Here is a 17,355-nt window from a genome sequence, read left to right as displayed (position 1 = left end):
GCTCCACGCCTGGGAGAATCTCTTTGGCTCACAGAACTGATTATGGGAGTGATGAAGGGAGGAAGTGAGAGCTTGGGGAAGCAGAGGCTGCCAATCACGGCCCAGGTTTTTGACTCGGGACTGGCATCAGGGGCTCCAGAGTCCTGCAGCGCCTTCCTCTTCGCCTGAATGATTTCAGCCCCGGAACACTTGTGACCCAAGTGGCTATTTCAAGGGGTGCGGGGGACATTCAGGTTTGTCGCTAAGAACTCCTGGTGGTATAGATGTATAGCGTCTAGTGCAGCAGCCACAGGTGCTCAAGCCCCCTCCCTTGGCCCCCTTGCTCAATGAAGACTCGACACGGCCAATCACATAATAAACATATATTTATAGATGTACAATTCCAGAATTCTAATTCAAGAAACACAGCCTCTCAGGGATCCTTTAGGATCTGTGTTCTTATTGCACATGGCTCAGCCATCTAGGGACATCTACCAAGCCCAGTCAGGGTGGTGGGGGCAGAGCACCAGGGCCACCGCAGTAGGGCGCTCTCGCCCATGTCCTGTTCTTATCATCCCTCTGGGCCGGGTGGCCGCTTCTTCACAGGGCAGGAACTTGTTTAAAAATCAGTTTGACATTTCTTTACTGACCTTTGTCTGTCAGCAAGAATCCTCTTTGTTGGGGGAGAAGGGGGGTGGTCTTAAAAAAAAAAAAAAGAGCCAAGAGAAACTGGTAGGATGGTTATCATCTCCTGGCTGGCAGCATGGGGACGTAAGGCTTTGGAAGATGGCAGGCTCAATGACACCCACCCATGAGGAAAATCTGGGAGGAATGGCAATTCCAAAAGACCCAGTATAAACTGTGGGAATAAATAAAACTCCCCTTCCCTCTCCCTGGCAGCAACTGCTGTTTTGTGAAAAATCTTCATTGGAAGGTAAGGGTGAGAAAACCCTTCTGGTTCAGGTGCATCCTTTGTCCAAAGACCAAGAGAAGGCCGGCGTGTCACATCCATGGTGGGCGGGGATTGGTGCCACGGGATGGGCTTTCTTCAGGAGTCGGCTGCTGCCCTGTTGTCCCGGGCATACCTGGTGACTCTTGCAGGGAGAGCCTCTGGAGTCCTTGGTGCACGACTTAGGAAAAACCAGTGGAGCTGTGCCCTGTGGCACCTATAAGGCAAAATCCTTAGGGACTAAGGGGGGTGGAGGTGGTCAGGCAGAACCTGGTCTCTCTCTTTCTAGCTCTGCTGTTCTCTGTGGCAGTGGGTCAGAGAGCTCCTGGCCACCAAGACAAAGAGCCCACCTGAGCTGGCCAAAGCTTGAGGATGTTCTCACCCCCACAGGCCCTGTCTGGGATTTCTATCATGACTCAAAAGTGACCTGGTACCTGTCTTCAGGGGCCCCTTTTCTCCCTCCACAGCCTGCTCTCCAATAGCTTAACAATAAACCTGGCAACCTTCAAACGTTTTCTATAGATTTATACTCATGATTACTGCTGCCATCAAAAACAGGCTGAGGTTGGGGGAGCACGCAAAGTGTATGACCCAATTTTCCTTATGCTGTCAGCTGTGGCTGATGTCCGGCCTCTGAAGGACCAGGTAGCCTTCCCCAAACAGGCTTTGTATTCTAAAATGGGAGAAATCAGCTAAACAACTGAACCAAATCACTGCATAGTTTAAAAAGTAGACTCTAGATATATATATATATATATATATCTTTATATATGACTATTTACATATAAATAGATATATATACATATACACGCATCTATAAATTACATTCTATGGAGAATTCTTTCCTCTTCTCTGTCCTCAGTCATCACCTCTGACTGGCTTCCACTGAGAGGCGACTTGTGGATGGTGGCTCCTGGGAGGGGAAGAAAGGCAATTGGGTGCCCCCTCCCCTGCCCTTCCCACAGACTCCCACAGACGTTTGCTGCAAGTTTTACATTCTACTTTCGTTGCCATGGTTTCCGTATCTTAGGAGAGAGCTGATGTGGAGCCTGAGCCTCTGCCAGCCCTGGGAGGAAGGGAAGCAGCCCCGTGGCAGGTTTTCCTGTCTGTCCTAAGAGCTTTCTGCATTTACTGGGTGAGAGAGAGGGCAGCTGTGCGGCATTCGGCCTCCAATTCCATTTTAATTTTTTTTTTCTTTTTATGTCTTTCCTTAAATATACAGTCCATCACCTTGGCTCAGTGCATGTCACCAAAAATTCTCCAGGGATTTCATACTCTGGGGAGGAGAGTGGTAATAGTTAGCTCAGCAGTCACATGCCCGGAACCTCTAGCTTAGCCCACACAAACAAGCAAACCTCCTTGCTGTCCTCCTGCCAGCTGCAGCACCCAACCCCACCCCTCCTCCAGGCTGCGCTGCTCTCCCAGAGGCAGGAGCAAACAGCCTCAGAGCAAAAGCTGAGACTAGCTGGATCCCTGCTGAGAGGACACTGCAAAGGAGGGGGTGGGCAGGGTACCAACACAGAAAAGAACCTTCAGAGGCTCTGCCCACACTCCTCTGGGCTTGGTCCAAGCTGCCCCTCTGGTAAATGCTGGGAACAGAGCCCATTAGACACACGTACAGGTAAAGGAGGCAGGGAGCCCGCTACCAGCAATTTTCATTCTTCTAGGCCCTCTTCTTTGCTTTCAACCCTGAACTCATGACCTTCTGTTCCCGTCCTCAGACCACAGGTAAGATGCCTAGGTGGGCCAGATGCCTGCGGTTTCTAGGCTGCCAGGTGCAACAGCAGTGGAGAGAGTGCTTCTGATCATATCAGAGGGGGCGTGGTCAGGAGAGAGGCCTCTCCTGCTGCCTGCTAGCTCCCTCCCCTGGCCAAGTTCCATTCCTCCTGCCTGGAAGGACAGAGTACAGAGAAGGGCTTCTGGACCACCCATGGCTCATCCTAGTGTCAGGTGTTGTGTGTTTGTGTGTTGTGGGGGTGTGGAGGGGGGACTATCTTGGGCCTAGTGATATTTGGTGGCCCAAATACCAGACAATGGCTTGCTGCACCTGGGACAGGGCCACAGTGACCTGAGGGCTAGAGTAGACCGAGAGGGTTATGTGCAGCCCTTGGCAGCAGTCTTGGGTACCCCGCAGCCCCAGAGCCTGGTAGGAGGGCAGAGGTGGTGTGGGGGTAGTACCAAAGGGCTGAAACAGACCTCAGTTTCAGCAGGCCCCAGAGCTGCCCGACTCTGCCACCTAGAGGTCAGGCCGGGGACAAAAAGTCTGTCACAGTCCAGGCTTCCTCCCTTTCTCTCTCCACCCTCCTCTGCTCAGGAGCAGGGCTAACAGGAGCTTCAGGGAGAAGGAGGCCCTGGTTCATACTTGGACCTTGGTGGCATGGCGGGTCCAGGACTATCCATGCAGGGAGGCTTGCACCTCTGACAGTCGGTTACAGCTCGGGGTGCCCATCTTCTGTGCTTTGTGGTACATGTCTGTGTTGCCAAAGTATCGGGCCCGGTATAGAAGGCCTTCCTCTGCAAAGGAATAGGGGAGGGTTGGCTGGGGGCACATCCTGTATCACCCAAAGGCTGCTCTGGCACTTTCCTGGCCTGCAAGGGCCCTTAGGGCAAGGCAGTTAGAGGCCCAGGAGCTGGAGCAGAGCTGGCTTCCCTGTAGCGAAGACCCCAAAGGAGCAAAGACTATGGTCCCAATCTGGGAGGCCAGCCAAAGCGAGAGCCTGTCATCCTGGCCAGACCTGCCCACAGATAGAGCTTGATGCCCAGTAAGTGGCCAGGAAATCTGCTCCAATCCACTTGTACAGACTTACTTCTGGCAGCCAAATGGCAGGCTGACTGCAGTGATTTACAGGCACCTGGAGGAAGCTCCAGGTGGCCCCTGGCTCCCAGCCCCAGAGAAATACAGGGGTGGAGTCCAGCTCTTGGCTGGGAGGTGGCTGGGGACAGGGGAGTGCCAGGCGCTGGGCCCACAAATCACTGGCTAAGCAGGACTTTCTCATCCCTTGGTTTTTAAGTCCTCTCCCCAACTCCCAACCCCCACTCACTTTGCTGCTTTTCCTTCCAGCAGTTGTTTCGGAGGTTGGCGATATAATCATCTTCCACATTCCGTTCTACTGTTTTGAGGCTGGAGCCTGTGTACTCATCCGAGAAGGTGTCTGCCACATAGTAGATGACGCCTAGGTGGTCGGTGACTCGCTTGTGGACATGGCCCACCGATCTGGCCAGAGATACCAGGCAAAAATTAGGTAAGATCAGGGCAGCTCAGGGACGAGGGGACCCCAGGATGGGGTACCCCACAGACCAGGGTGCCTGTTTCCTTTCCAAACTAGAGTAGCAACTCGACATCACCCAAGTGAGGGTCTGAGAAAAGGCGGGGTGGCACACCGTTGCACATGCTCCAGACCACAGCAAGCCCTCCTCAGGATCTCTGCTTACCACACCCAAACATGCGGGGGCTTTTGTGGAGAAGCCCATTTCTGAAAGGCTCTGGTCAGGGAAGGAGGGAAACTGGAGTGGGACTAGGCTTCCCCTTTGATGAACTACATGAGTTGAGTTTCCTGTCTCCATTTCCTCATCCATCCCCTAAGCTAACTGCTATGGAAGATCTGCCTGCCTAGCCGGGTGCTGCTAGAATTCTTAAGAGGCTTAGGAACAAGACGACAGGGAGGATTCCGAGCAGCTGTATCTTTCCAGCTTTGTTCTGCAGGCTGGGGGAGAAGTCTCAACACGCAGACAGGAGTCGGTGCTCTAGGGAGGGCGCCCCCGACTTCCCTCAGCTACCTCTTCTCCAGTTGTAGAGAAAGGACAGGCAACAGGACACAGAGAGCTTGGGCCAGCTGGTGAGGGCCCAGTGGACTCACTCTGCCCTCCTGCTGGCTGAGAGGGGTCCTGCCAAGCTCCAAGACAGACCCAGGCTCCCACTGTGTCAGGCACTGTCCTGGGGCTGGAAATAACCAGGGAGCTAGCGCCTTAAAAAAGTCAAATGATTAGTCCAAATGATTATTTTGCTACTGGGGAGTGAGACCACATACTGATTCAACAAATACCACCTAGCATTACTAATGAGCCTGGTATCTTATGCGTATTACTCATTTAATTTTCACAAGCTAGCAGATACTGTTATTCCAATTTTATAGGTGAGGAAGACATCTCAGAGAAGTTATATAACTATCCAGAGTCACACAGCTACTTATATTAGAGGAGCTGGGATTCAATGCCAATCTTGCTCAGTCTGACTCTAGAGACCATGTTCTTTTCATGGCCCCAGGGCCCCCAAAGAGAATGTAAAAAAAAAAAAAAGTTCTTATCTCAAGGTCAACAGATAAGAGGGTGTGTGTGTGTCACACAAAATCATGGATACACACAGTATTCTTTTAGAAAAGATCTGCAGTTTGCATTCTACTTCCTCAAGGGATTGTGATTCTGAAAAGATCAAGAACTGCAGTTCACTAGGAAAAAGTCTATTTTCTTGCTTCTAAGCAGCTTTCTGAAACATGATCACAACTTGCTGGATCAGGAGAAGGAAGGCCTCTAATGGGGCCAAGAATTCAAAACCCCTCTCTGCCCACCACCCCAGGCTCACCCCAAGCTGCAGGTACTCACGGTCTCAGGCTCAGACTGTAGGGCGGGCTGGAGACCATGAGCTGGCTGAGAGCTGACACGAGGATCAGGATGAGGATGGGCATCAGTTGTACAAACACCCCCAGCCCGCCCTGGAGGGAAGAGCCAGTGGTCACTTAAGCCAGACTGGGGTGGGGGGATGGGGTTGGCCATAGTCACCACCCAATTGTCCAGCACAAACCCAGAGGTTGGACCCAACTTCATGGTTCAGGCCATGAACCACTCTCTCCCCTTCCCTCCCATGGGCTCTCAAAATACAGAAGCTTCTCCATCTGCCAGCTTTCCTGGATAAAAACAAAGCCACAGCTGGTGCTAAATATGGGGGGAGGTGGGTTTACCTATTTACCTGAGAGAATACCAAAAAATGAGCAAAAGTTGCTGCCATCAGGAAAATGGGAGGCAGGGCTAAAGGGAGGAGTCCACTATAGGTACTACATGTGCTGTAACGATTTAATAAATGCCAGTCAAACATGAGAAACATGCATTTGTTCACTGTGTGATACTTATGATTTAAAAAACTTGTATATGTTACATACATACAAAATAAAAGCTTAAAGATGAATAAAGAAAAATAGATCACCATGTCAGAGCAAACAGGAACTCCTTGTCTGCCACCGTTTTAAACACTCCACAGCTACCCGCAGCATTCTAATCTTAGTCTTTTAGCTACTGTTTATTCTGTAGCATTCCAGATGCACTTGAAACACTGCCTTATATCGACAGCTTTTGTACACGTCTTACAGGCACTGAGAGGAAACACAAGAGCCAGCACCTATGTTGTCATCTCTTACAATTCTCCTGAAGTTTAACTTTCCGTAGCTTGAAAAATGTCAGTTTGGCATTATAAACAATGAACTGTACAAAGGCCACTCACACTAACTATTATAGTTCGTAGGTGGAGAAATTTCTGTCACATTCCCCAACAAAGGCCATCGAATCCCTATTTCTTTCTGAGCAATAAGGAGTATGGCTCCCTCTAGTGTCTGTTAGTCAAATGGCAAGAAAGGGTCAAGATGGCTCCTTGGCTGAGAGTTGTGGGGACACTGTCTTCCCAGAAAAAGACAGATGGCACACCCCGTCCTCCAAGTCCCATGCCCTGGGGTTAGGCTTGACACCCTTCCCCTGCTCTCTCCAGAGCCTTCTTCACTCACGTCACCCTGGTTCTCCCTTCGGTCCTGTCTTTGCTGGTAGGTATAGCGCATGCGGCCGTTGCTGTAGACATGAACATTACCTGGGGGTCAGAGGGGCCGAGTCAGGAACGGGGCTGTTGAGAAAGAAGAGGATCTCCTACCACCCTCCCCCCCCGCGGCCCCCCAAGGGAGCTCACTGTGGGAAGGGTGAGGGAAGGACTTACTAGAAGGGAAGCCACCACCAAAGAACATGTTGAAGAGGTCTTCAGGTGAGATGTCAGCCTCAAAGCCACGGTGGAAGTCCCCATGCCCATGGCCATGCCGGCTTGCCTGGCTCTTGTCATCCCCAAACTGGTCATACTGTTTCCTTTTCTCTGGGTTGCTAAGTACTGCATATGCTGTGCCAATGGCTGGAAAGAAGGTAGAGGGGTCAGGGCGAGGATTCTGGGAGTGTATGTGGAGTCGCCCATGGCAGTCAAGAGCTCTCTTCCTCCTGATATTCAAAGTGGTGATTTAGGAAGCGGAAGTGCTCAGGAAGTTGAGCTGCTGCGCACATTTGGGGAGTTGGAATGCAGGATACTCCTAAGTAAATCTGGGCAGCCTCGGCTGGATGGAAGATTAACACTTACGCTCTCTGCTTTCTATCTCACCACAACAGCCCAGCGTTTTCTGTGCACCAGCAGCCCTGCAGTCATTATTTAAGTTACGCTTAGCATCAACTCCATCGCCATTTTACCAATGAGAAAACGGAGACTCAGAGGTTATGCAATTTAGGCTCACATACTCTGATGTGGCAGAGCCAGCAGTCAAACTCAGGTGAGCTGGGCTTTAAGTCTGTCTCATGATTTTATGAAAATCCTCAACGTGCCCCCTCCTCATTCCTCTCTCTTGAGGGTCTCAGTGGGATGGGGGATTCCCTTTCTTCAGATTATATAATCCTGAAGTCACAGTTTGACAGATGGCAGAAACAGACATATGATGTCCTTGAAAACTGGACAGCAGAAGGAAATGCTAGCCAACTTCTTGTTGAGACTCTTCCAGTGCTGGTAATATGGCCTAGAGAGCCCTCTTGTCCCTCGGGTCCAGGTACCAGCTGATGGTCCTGGGCCTCCTGTGGGAAGCCTGTGCCCCAAAGGAGTAGAAGTACCCAGCCTAGTTCAGGGTGTGCCCAGTCTCTTGCTCCTTTTCAAGTAGCTGGCTCTTTCAGAGGAGTGCGGCAAAGACGCATCCAGTTCAGAACCCGCAGCCCCTGGAAGTAGAATTCCCTTCTGCTTCCCATCCGACAAAGCCCCAAAGCTAGACCTCGGCTCTCAGCACTGTCGGGGAAGGCTATGGCAGAAGTCAGGGCTAGAGAAACATTAACAGTGTCCTTGTCTCCTTATTTCCTTTCTCCTCTCTCTGCAGCTAACTGATAGGGCCTCTCAGCACAGGAAAACTGTTACCAAGATCCCAAGACAGGGAAATGCATATAGGTGAGCCACTCCATTACTGTGTGACCTTTGACAAGCCTCTGGTCTTCTTTTACCTCTGTTACTTTCCTGTAACACTTGAAGAACAAGGATAAAGGGGTGGCAGGAGTGGTGCTTTTCAGCTAGAGGCTACTAGGACTTTCAACTCCTGAGCCAGTGAGATCTGGGTGTAAGGGCCCTTCTTAAAAAAACTTTATTGGCCCCTTACTCCCTCCCAAGGACTAGAGATAAAAACACCAACAGTCAAGGAAACCAGAGTCAGCTAGCTTACCTTTGAAAGCCTCAGTGGCACCAGGCGCATGGTTCTTGTCTGGGTGGAATTTGAGGGCCAGTTTGCGGTAGGCCTTCTTCAGGTCCTCATCTGAGGCCCCTCTGCTCACTCCCAGGATCTCGTAGTAATCTTTACACTGTTTGACCCTGGTGGAGGAGAAAAGTGAGATGGGGGAGCTCTGCAAGGGCCTGGGGTCATGAGGAGAGGTGGGTGAGGAGTAAATAATGTATATGCATAGGTCTGAGTAGCTTGGGGGGGACTCTGGGGCATGGCTGAGACTCTACTCCTGGGACACGGGAGCTTCAGTAAGCTCCAGCTGGGAAGGGGAACAGGGCAGAGCCCAGAGGAAACATCAAGAATACATCTGGATCTCAGGACGGGTAACTACTATTTCTGTCAGGACGGGATCCATTTCTCCTCACTACTAGCAGTCCAACTGGAAGAACTGTCAGTGGCTGCCAATTAAGGCCCCTGCCCAAGGGCAGGTGCGTCCCAGGCTCAGTCAATTGTACTTTCTCCTGGCACTTCGAGTCTTGATGGGTGACACAAAGGCCAGAAATGGCAGGTGTCTGCTCACTCCATCACAGAATCCTGAAGAAACTCTGGTTCTCTTCTATCAGTTCTTACTCCCAGAGTGGGTGGAGAACTCCTAATTCTCAACCTGTTCTATGCTTTCCTAACTCCCTGTAATCAGTTTCCATTGCCTATTATTAATGGATTTGTTAGTCAGAAAAGTGTAAATTGGCATATGCATTCATGATAAACGATAGCTATATTAGGCCATGCATAGGATGAACCCCATCTTGAAGCTTGACAGTCTCTACTAAGTGGGAGTGACCTTGGAGGATCTCCTGAGGTGGGGAGGCTTGGGGAGAAATGAAAGTCTGAAGCATCCAAAGTCTAGTCTGGATCATCTCTGCCTGGTAGAGAGCTGCTCCATGCATTGTGGGCCCAGATCTGGAGGATAACTGTCTCCTGTCTCCATTCTACCCAACACAAGCTCTGGATTGAAAAGATCTTTGTTGGGGATGGCGTGTGGGTTGGGTGGGGGTGGTAAGGCTTTGTCACCATGTGTGTAAAGAGGCCTGGGGCTGCCTTGGTGGACTGGGTCAGTGGAGCCCTGATACCCCACTATTCCGGGGCTGGTGGGATACAAGGAGTGGGCCTGAGGAGCCTGGCCATTTGAATCCCCTCCAGCCTCCAGACCCTCCCAGGGTCCATCCAGATTCCAGGCATATAGGACACACAGGCATCTCCTGTAGGCTTAAAAACCTGCCAACACCACTTGCTCCGCCCCTGCTTGCCTGGCCCAGCCCTCTACCTCTTCACGGCCGCTACTTGTTCCGTAGTATAGCCTTTGGTGCTCTCTCCGCCTCCAGCTTCACCGTTGGCCGACGGGGCATCAGTCCCATCTGCTTTTTTATGTGTTGCATGGCTCTCCTCCGTGGGTTGGGACTGGTCACCAGCAGGCTGTGGTTTCTGGTTGAGAGACTCGATGAGGGCTGTGTAAGGCAAGGAAATCATTTAGGGCTCCTGTTCTGGCAAGGTCACGTGCCATAGGGGAGAGTCTGACTGGCCTGGGAAGAGGTCAGGGCTCCCCAAATCCTTGCTCATTTATCCGGCAAAGACACTAGCTGCCTCTATGACTAGTGGCCCATTCTCTTACAACCCAAAGGCCTCAGCAGTTAGTCAGCAGGGTATACAGGACATTTAAAAACAATTAGTCCTTCAGATTTTTTAAAATTCCAAAACTGTGTTAAACAGACATCTTCTGTTGAGTGCCGACATGGGCCAATAGGGTCCCCAATTAGCAGGATCATCTGACTCAGCTGGGATTGGTCAGGAGGGCTTCCTGGAGGTCTTTGCTTCACCATGAAGAGGAACAGGGGTAATGAGTGTGCCCAGAGAGCCAGGAGTGGTGCAACACATTAGAGAAATACCTGCTATGCATACTACTTGCTACCTTTTTTCCGAATGTTTTCAAAATGGCTGCCCATGTCAAATGGCTTCAATGTTCAGGGTCCATTTAGGGCATTAGCTGTCACCCTCAGATGAGGTCATGATTTTTTATTAAAAAAAAAAAAAAGATTTATTTATGCATACAGAACTGGGGTACAGGGGTGCAGAGGTGGCGAGAGGATTCACCAGAGACAGAGTGGGGAACAGAACAGGTGGACTGACTGAAATACACTGCTGAGGGGAGCAGCGGGCTGGTCAGGAGAGGTCTGCTGTGCCACAAGGAATCTCCCTGGCCAGGGACTGAATTTGTGCTGAAGCGGCTGTGGCTAGCTCCACAGCGCTGTGCTTCAATCTGTTGTGCCACCAGGGAGGCCCGGGGTCATGATTATTTAAACCCAAGTCCTTGCTGCTTGTTGTGGAGAAAGGGCCCAAACTTCTGGCAGAAGTCCTGTGTGCCCAAGCATAAAATGAGTTTTGAAACTCCAGTGATGCGTGGGGTACAGAATCCTGGGAAACCAGGTGTTGAGTCTACGGCAGGACCCTGGACACCTCTCTGCTGAGGAAGGTCAGCAGCATGGCCAGCTGGTCCCCAGCTTCCTCCCAGTGGAACAGGAGTCTGTTAGACTTAGGTGTTGTGCTGGGTGTCAGACACTCCTCCTGTGACACTGCTGGACCTCACCCAGGGGCCTGCAGCAGGGCTCACTGGGAGCTGAGCACTGGTGCGCAAGCAGACCCTGTGTCATGAGCTGCTGCTGTCTTACTTGCGGCAAACTCATATATCCCACCAAGTCAGCAGCTGGAAAATCCAAACACAGCTACAGACCGCAACTTGCCGTGTATGGGAGGTGGAGGGACTTCTGCAGCAAACCCTGACATGGAGCTGAGTAGGAAGAGCTCACATGTGCCAGGCAGTCTTTAGCTTATCTACTTTCCTCAACAGTCTTAGAAGCCCCCTGTTTCAAACCTCAGCCGGCTACTTCCTAGCAGTATGACCCAGGCTCATCTATGAAATCTCTCTCAACTTCAGTTTCCTCATAAAGGGGTGTAAGAAAGAAATGAGATAATGTGTGTCAGCACCTGGTATGGACCCTGACACAGAGGACTCAAAAGAGAGTAGTGCTAACAGTAAGACCTAGGTCAATGAACTGACTGGCAGGGAGTATGATGACCACGGAGATGGCGAGCCCCAAGGAGGCGGGGGATGAGGGGCTTAGGAATGCAGTCTCAGCTTTCAGGAGGCTATGGATCATGAAATGAGGTCTTCCCAAACTCCAGTCCATGCCATGTATCAAGGGAATAGCAATGGGAGAAACCAACAGATGTAGAACTGCTGATCAAGATGGGACAGTGGGTGGAATTATTTTGCTGGTGTCCAAGGGTTTTAAAGGAAGTTGTTTACTTCCATTTCTCTGGTCCAGGTTGAGCTGACATATATGAAGGACACAATGACCAGCCAGTCAATTGTCATGGAAACCAAGGAGCATCAGTCAAGAGATGAGCCAACTCTCCAATGTACTGCCTAGGGAAGAGTCTAGAAGCTTCTCAGGACAGTTACATGGAGTCAGGCACTCTAATTCCCCTGCAGAAAGCGTAAAAGGGAAAAGATGTGCTATAGGTCACACAGAAGGTTCCTGCTTGAGTTGGCAATGAACAATTTCTGGTTGCTGACAAACAGGCCTCTTTTGAGGCCTGGATACCCCCTCTGCCGGGGTTGGATGTGACTTGCTCATTGTGACTCACTGTTCTATCCCTCATGGTACAGTGACTATTAGGCAAATGTCACAAAAGAGTAGGAGCTACAACAGTTTAATGTGGCTCTGGAGTTAAGACATACTTGGGTTCAAATTCTGACCCTTCCCCTTTCACCAGTGGCCCCTCCTCAAACTCAAACTGGAGGGTAAGACTACCTGGATTCAAAGCTGGCTCTGCTGCTCGCTGGTTGGGTCATTTTGGACAAGGTAACTTAGCTTCTCCATGTAAAACTATTCTTCCTCAAAAAGGCTGAAAAAGTAAATGAGGAAATGCATAGAAAATACTTAACATAATGCCCAGCAAATGCTAAGTGCCGTTACTGTAACGTCTGTTTCTGGGCCCTCTTTATATATTTGGGTGCTCAACGTGAGCCAGGTAAGGGAGGCCAGAGTAGGGAAAGGGCCTGCAGGAGTCAGACAGTCTGGTCACTTTGCCAATAAATCATGGGGTCCTGTCAACTATCTTACTTCTCAGGACATGACCCCTGTCTTCAGAGGGTTCCTTTGATGGGTAAATAAGATTGAGAGAAGTAAGACTGAGGGAAATAAAGTGAGTGGAGGGTCGAGCAAACAATGGCAGGCTGATTTGAGCTCTGGAGCCCAGTGTCAGTCTTTCTCAGAAACTTATGCAACTCGAGTTGCCTGATCGTCCAGGCTGACCCTCTCTTTATATGCTGGGGAAACTGAGGTCTAAGGATGTTCTCATCAGCTTCCTGGAAAACTTGGAACCTTTTACCATTGACTAAGTCTCAGGCTAAGTCAGTGGCTACCAGGCTGCTAGGCTTTGACTAGAAACTCCCAGAAAGAGACAGACTAGCTCCACTCACCTGGCTTAGTGACCTCTCAACTTAGGGTCTGGCTACTGCTCCACAGTACAATGTCCAGCTCTTGGGGCTTGTCTGTTCCACTTCCTGCAGCTCAAGTTTTAGTCCCCTCACATCCTTTACACTGTGAGGACCTTGAACCCTTCAAGATTACTGAGCTTCCTCCCTAACCCTTCTGTCTATGCTGTCACTTCTTTACAATCTATGCTCTTGATCCTTCCCTTTTCATTTCTCAATCTGTCATTTTCCCACATGGCCTCTGCAGCAACTGACGTGCTGCTTCCCACTCCACCTCCTTGACACACTGCTCCATGGCTACCTGGCCACTACGACCTCCCTGGGGCTGCCTCTTTCTGTTGATGCTCCACCTCACTCTGTTGCTTCTATCTTTGCTGACTAAGTACAGATGTGGTTCCTGGTTGTGCCTGCAGTATCCTCTACATGTCCCACAGTGACCTCAGCCAAACAAACTGAGGAGCTCCATACTGACAATTCCTCTAGAACATCCCCCTGGTGCTCTGTCCATCTCTTCCCATCCACATTCTTGTCTTTCCGGTCACATGGCTTGTATTCTCTATTCTCATTTCTCTTCAGTATCCCTGCCTCACACAAAGCTTGGTACCTCTTCTCTGGTGACATTATCTCCATTCATACAACCTTATCTCACACCCAGTAACTCCTAACCCACTCAATGCGATTGCTCCCAACTGGTTTCTGCCTTGAGTCTCTCTTCCTTCTCAATAACTTTTCATGATATTCTTTAAGAATAGTATCCTTATCTTCTTCTTGCTATGAAATTATTTTTTCACTAATTATAGAATAAAGAGTATACTGAAGTGGCAGGAAAGGATTTCCACAATCCGTCCCCATTTATTTTTCAATTTCAATCCTCTCTATACTCAAATCAGTAGCTGGGCAACCTCCAGAACTTACCACACTCAATAGCTTACTCTAAAACCTTTACAACTTTTAGCCTCCATGTCTGTTTCTCAGAGATCCCATTTTTCTTCAAAGTACAGCTCATATGCTACCTCCTGTTCTATTTACTGAAACCTTCTTTCACTGTGATCTACCACTATTTTTATGTTCTTGCTATAGCCCTGATTATATGGCTTATAATTTAATGTTCAGAATACTGTCTTCTATACCTTCCACCTCCAGCACTCCTCCACCTTCCCAGATTGTGAGCCCCAGTCCATCCTTATATTGCTGGCATCTAACAAAGTGCTAATTAAAAAAAAAAAAATCACAGTTACTGTCCTATGGCTTGAGGTATTACTTTGTCTCTAACTCTGTTTCCTTCACTAGACCGGCAGCTTCTTGAGGTGAAGGATTCTGTCTCACTAGTGCTACTAGACCACGTAACACTGAGCAAGACGACTGTGTAGCAAATAGTAAAACAGTCTGCTGTATCAAGCCAGCAATCTACAATGAGCTCAAACCTCAAATTACAAGTGCAGATAACTACTTAATATTTTTAACCAAGACTTCTCAACTTAGTGGACTGTAGAAGTGAAGTTTACTGAGAAATAAGGCATAAACTCTCTGCAGGAGAGCATGAAGATGACAAATGTGTACAGGTGACTGCTCTGCCTGAGCAAATCAAAGTGCCTGAGCTCCAGGAAGGAGATGCATTGAAGCCCTCTCCTAGTACGTGACCTACTTCACAGGGAAGCCCCCAAGCAGGTTACCTCCTGGCAAATACAAACTTTCTCTAAGAAGAGGCAAATGTGCCAAAGACCAATCTGTGGAGTCAAAAGGGAAGAAAATTCAGGGGTTTTAGGCTTCTGTCAGTGTTCCTCTTTCTCAATTTCATAATGCGGGCAAAAGTTAGTAGGATGACTAAATTTGACTTCATTACTTTAAAAGACATTTCTAGAGTCAGAGAACTTTCCAGTTCCTAGCTGTAATCTTGGGTGAGTCCTTGCTTCTGAGCTATTTCCTCACCTACAGAACAATGATAATGATCTTTGTTCTGCCTCCTGATAGGGCATGTCCAATGAGAAAGTGGATTTGAAAGAGGTCCCGCTGAAAATTTCAATGAGTGTCATTGTTATTCATGTTATCTATGTAAGCCTCTAGTTCTGCAGGCAAGCCCAGAAAGAGCCCATGGCAGCAGTCAGGACGAAAGTCAGTCAGCCTTTTGATTCTGAGCACCTGTTCTATGCCAGGCAACTTGCTAGGTGGTAAATACAGGCATAAATCTTACATTCAACGGAATACCTCTCCCCCCCCCCAACTTGTATTGGAAAAAAAAAAATTCCTCACTTAAAGTCAGCATTTCTCTCATATAACAAAAAACATTTGAAGACTTAAGGTAAAGACAAAAAAATTCCTGGGCACTATTCCCTGCCTGGTCTGTAAGTCTTCAGTTGAGAGCTGCTTAGCAACCTACTGCTGCCCAGCAGTTCAGATGGCCCACCCCCGATGGACTTTAGGGGGCTGGAGTGGTCGGGGTGTCCAACAAGGCCATCCGCTCCGAAATCTCACAAACCCGTGAAAAGGCTCGAGGAAGGAGGGGGTGCGAAGCCGGGTCCAGGAGCAGACCGTCCAAGGTGATGTGAAGTGGGGGAAAAGATAGGGTCTGGTCTCTGGCGGGTGGTCCCCGACCAACTCCAGGCAACGAGTGAGGGAGTGAAAGGGTGGAGACACCTCCCCTCACAGTCCGAAGGTCGGGACTTTTCGTTCCCTCACGAGAACTCATTCTATCTGAGGAGTTATGTTTATTTTCTCGAACTGTAATTTTTCCCAGGCCGGCAACTGACCCTGGGCCACCGAATGGCCCCTTGGGAAAAGTAGTTCGATTTCTCTTCCATATAAATTCCCGTTGCTCCGTCCACCAGTCTGTCTCATTCTCGGGAACCCCAAATCTCAGAGGGGTCTAGGAAAACCCCACAGAACTGAAGCAGCGAACGCTGGGGTCCCTAGATGCCCAGCATATAGGCGAGGCGTGGGAGTGAAAGACTACATCTCCCAGCAGTCACCGCGCACCTTAGTGCGCAGGCGTAGCCGCGCCTCGCCACCCCTCCCCCTCCACCAACTGCTCCCGTCGGTCCGTTCCCGTATTCCCCCCCATCAGTTCTAATGTCCCTTCTGTCTCTCCGGTACTTATCACTCACTGCGAACTCGCGGCGTCGGATACAGCCGCTGCGCCTTCTCCAGGAAGCGGAGGGCCCGGTCGGGCTGGTTGCTCTGAATGGCCTTGAGGGCGATGATAATACAGCGCTCGGCTTCATCCTTGTTAGATTCCATGGCGGAACCAGAGCGCGGAACCAGGGAGGGGGAGGCCGGGCGAGCGAAAGGCTGCGCCAGCCGCCGGCGCGTCGCGGGGCAGGCGAGCGCAGGCTGATGACATAAAAACCTCCGCCCCTTCTTTCCCGAGATGCAAGCGAAGGCGGAAGCACTACCGTATGTCTTCTAAGAGAAGGACTCTAAGTGGTGTTTATAAGATTGGGTGCATGCCCACATTCCTGGATCCCATAGGGTTATGTTAGGGGTACTGAAAGTTGCACATTCTTGGTAAAACTCATGCATTTGAGACGTAAGTAATTAATTCATTAAAATATATTAATTACCCACTACTTGTTCGGCTGGGGTAGGGGTGGTAAACAAAACAAAGCCCCTGCCCTCATGGAGTTTACATTTTAGAGCACAGAGACAGATATCCAAGAAACAGTATGTATCCAGATAGTTATACACGCTATGAAGATAAAAGAAGAAAGAAGAGGAAAAGTAAAAAGAAAGCGGAAGGTGTTATTTTAAATAGCCTGATAAATCTCTCAGAAGCTATTATTTTAACAGAAATCTGAATTCTGGAAAGAGTAGATATTCCATATGTACCTTTCTAGAGGAAGGGTTTTCCAGACAGAAGGAAGAGCATATGCAAATGCTCTGAAGCAGTAATTTTCTTGGTGAGACAGTATCAAAAAGAACACACTATAGAGACCACAGGTAAGTTATTTTATGAAGAGAGTATAAAATAAGGCCTGTCATTTCTTTATGTTAAGGAACTGAATTGTGATTGACCTGTTATTGGCTGGTGAGCCCTCCTTTCCCGCAAGGCATATAAGTGACAAAATCTTATTTAAATTTTGAGTCTGTAGTCAGTCCTTTGGCTTGACTGGCAGAGTCTACAGCTGGAGAGGCCAGCTGTGTGTGTGTGTGTGCGCGTGCGCGTGCGCGCTGTGCTGTGTGCCTCAGTTTTACATTTTTTCTTTGTCTCCACTCTGCTCCTGAGCTGGGTACCTGAACAATTTCAGTTTAGAAAGGCTTTGTTGTTTCAGAAGGGTTTACATACTGAGCCTGAAGGCTGGATTAACCCAGTCCCCATGTTACCACTCCCTACCTTTATAGATTTTAGTTAAGCTGGTGTCTTCTTTCTTGTCTAGAGGCATTTTGACTACCTT

At 49.4% G+C, this 17,355-nt stretch overlaps 1 protein-coding gene across 2 annotated transcripts; it reads right to left on the bottom strand.

Annotated features, from left to right (window-relative positions):
• Window positions 1-347: 347 nt before the first annotated feature.
• Window positions 348-16,419, bottom strand: DNAJB12 (DnaJ (Hsp40) homolog, subfamily B, member 12). 2 transcript variants are annotated; one of them, XM_004680791.2, is made up of 9 exons: window positions 16,069-16,419; window positions 9,737-9,917; window positions 8,416-8,561; window positions 6,900-7,085; window positions 6,697-6,776; window positions 5,528-5,637; window positions 3,970-4,142; window positions 3,291-3,442; window positions 348-2,204 (listed from the first exon to the last, which is right to left on the bottom strand). In XM_004680791.2, exons 1-8 carry the CDS (start codon window positions 16,199-16,201, stop codon window positions 3,321-3,323), a joined length of 1,131 nt encoding a protein of 376 aa, XP_004680848.2. In that variant the 5' UTR covers window positions 16,202-16,419; the 3' UTR covers window positions 348-2,204; window positions 3,291-3,320. The 2 variants fall into 2 exon arrangements, with proteins under 2 accessions (XP_004680848.2, XP_012579230.1); XM_012723776.1 differs by having other exon boundaries at window positions 3,297-3,442.
• Window positions 16,420-17,355: the final 936 nt, after the last annotated feature.

This window comes from Condylura cristata, unplaced genomic scaffold (genome assembly GCF_000260355.1).
Source record: "Condylura cristata isolate star-nosed mole 26May11 unplaced genomic scaffold, ConCri1.0 scaffold00011, whole genome shotgun sequence".
NCBI classification, from domain to species: domain Eukaryota; kingdom Metazoa; phylum Chordata; class Mammalia; order Eulipotyphla; family Talpidae; genus Condylura; species Condylura cristata.
This window is presented reverse-complemented; position numbering and strand designations above follow the sequence as displayed.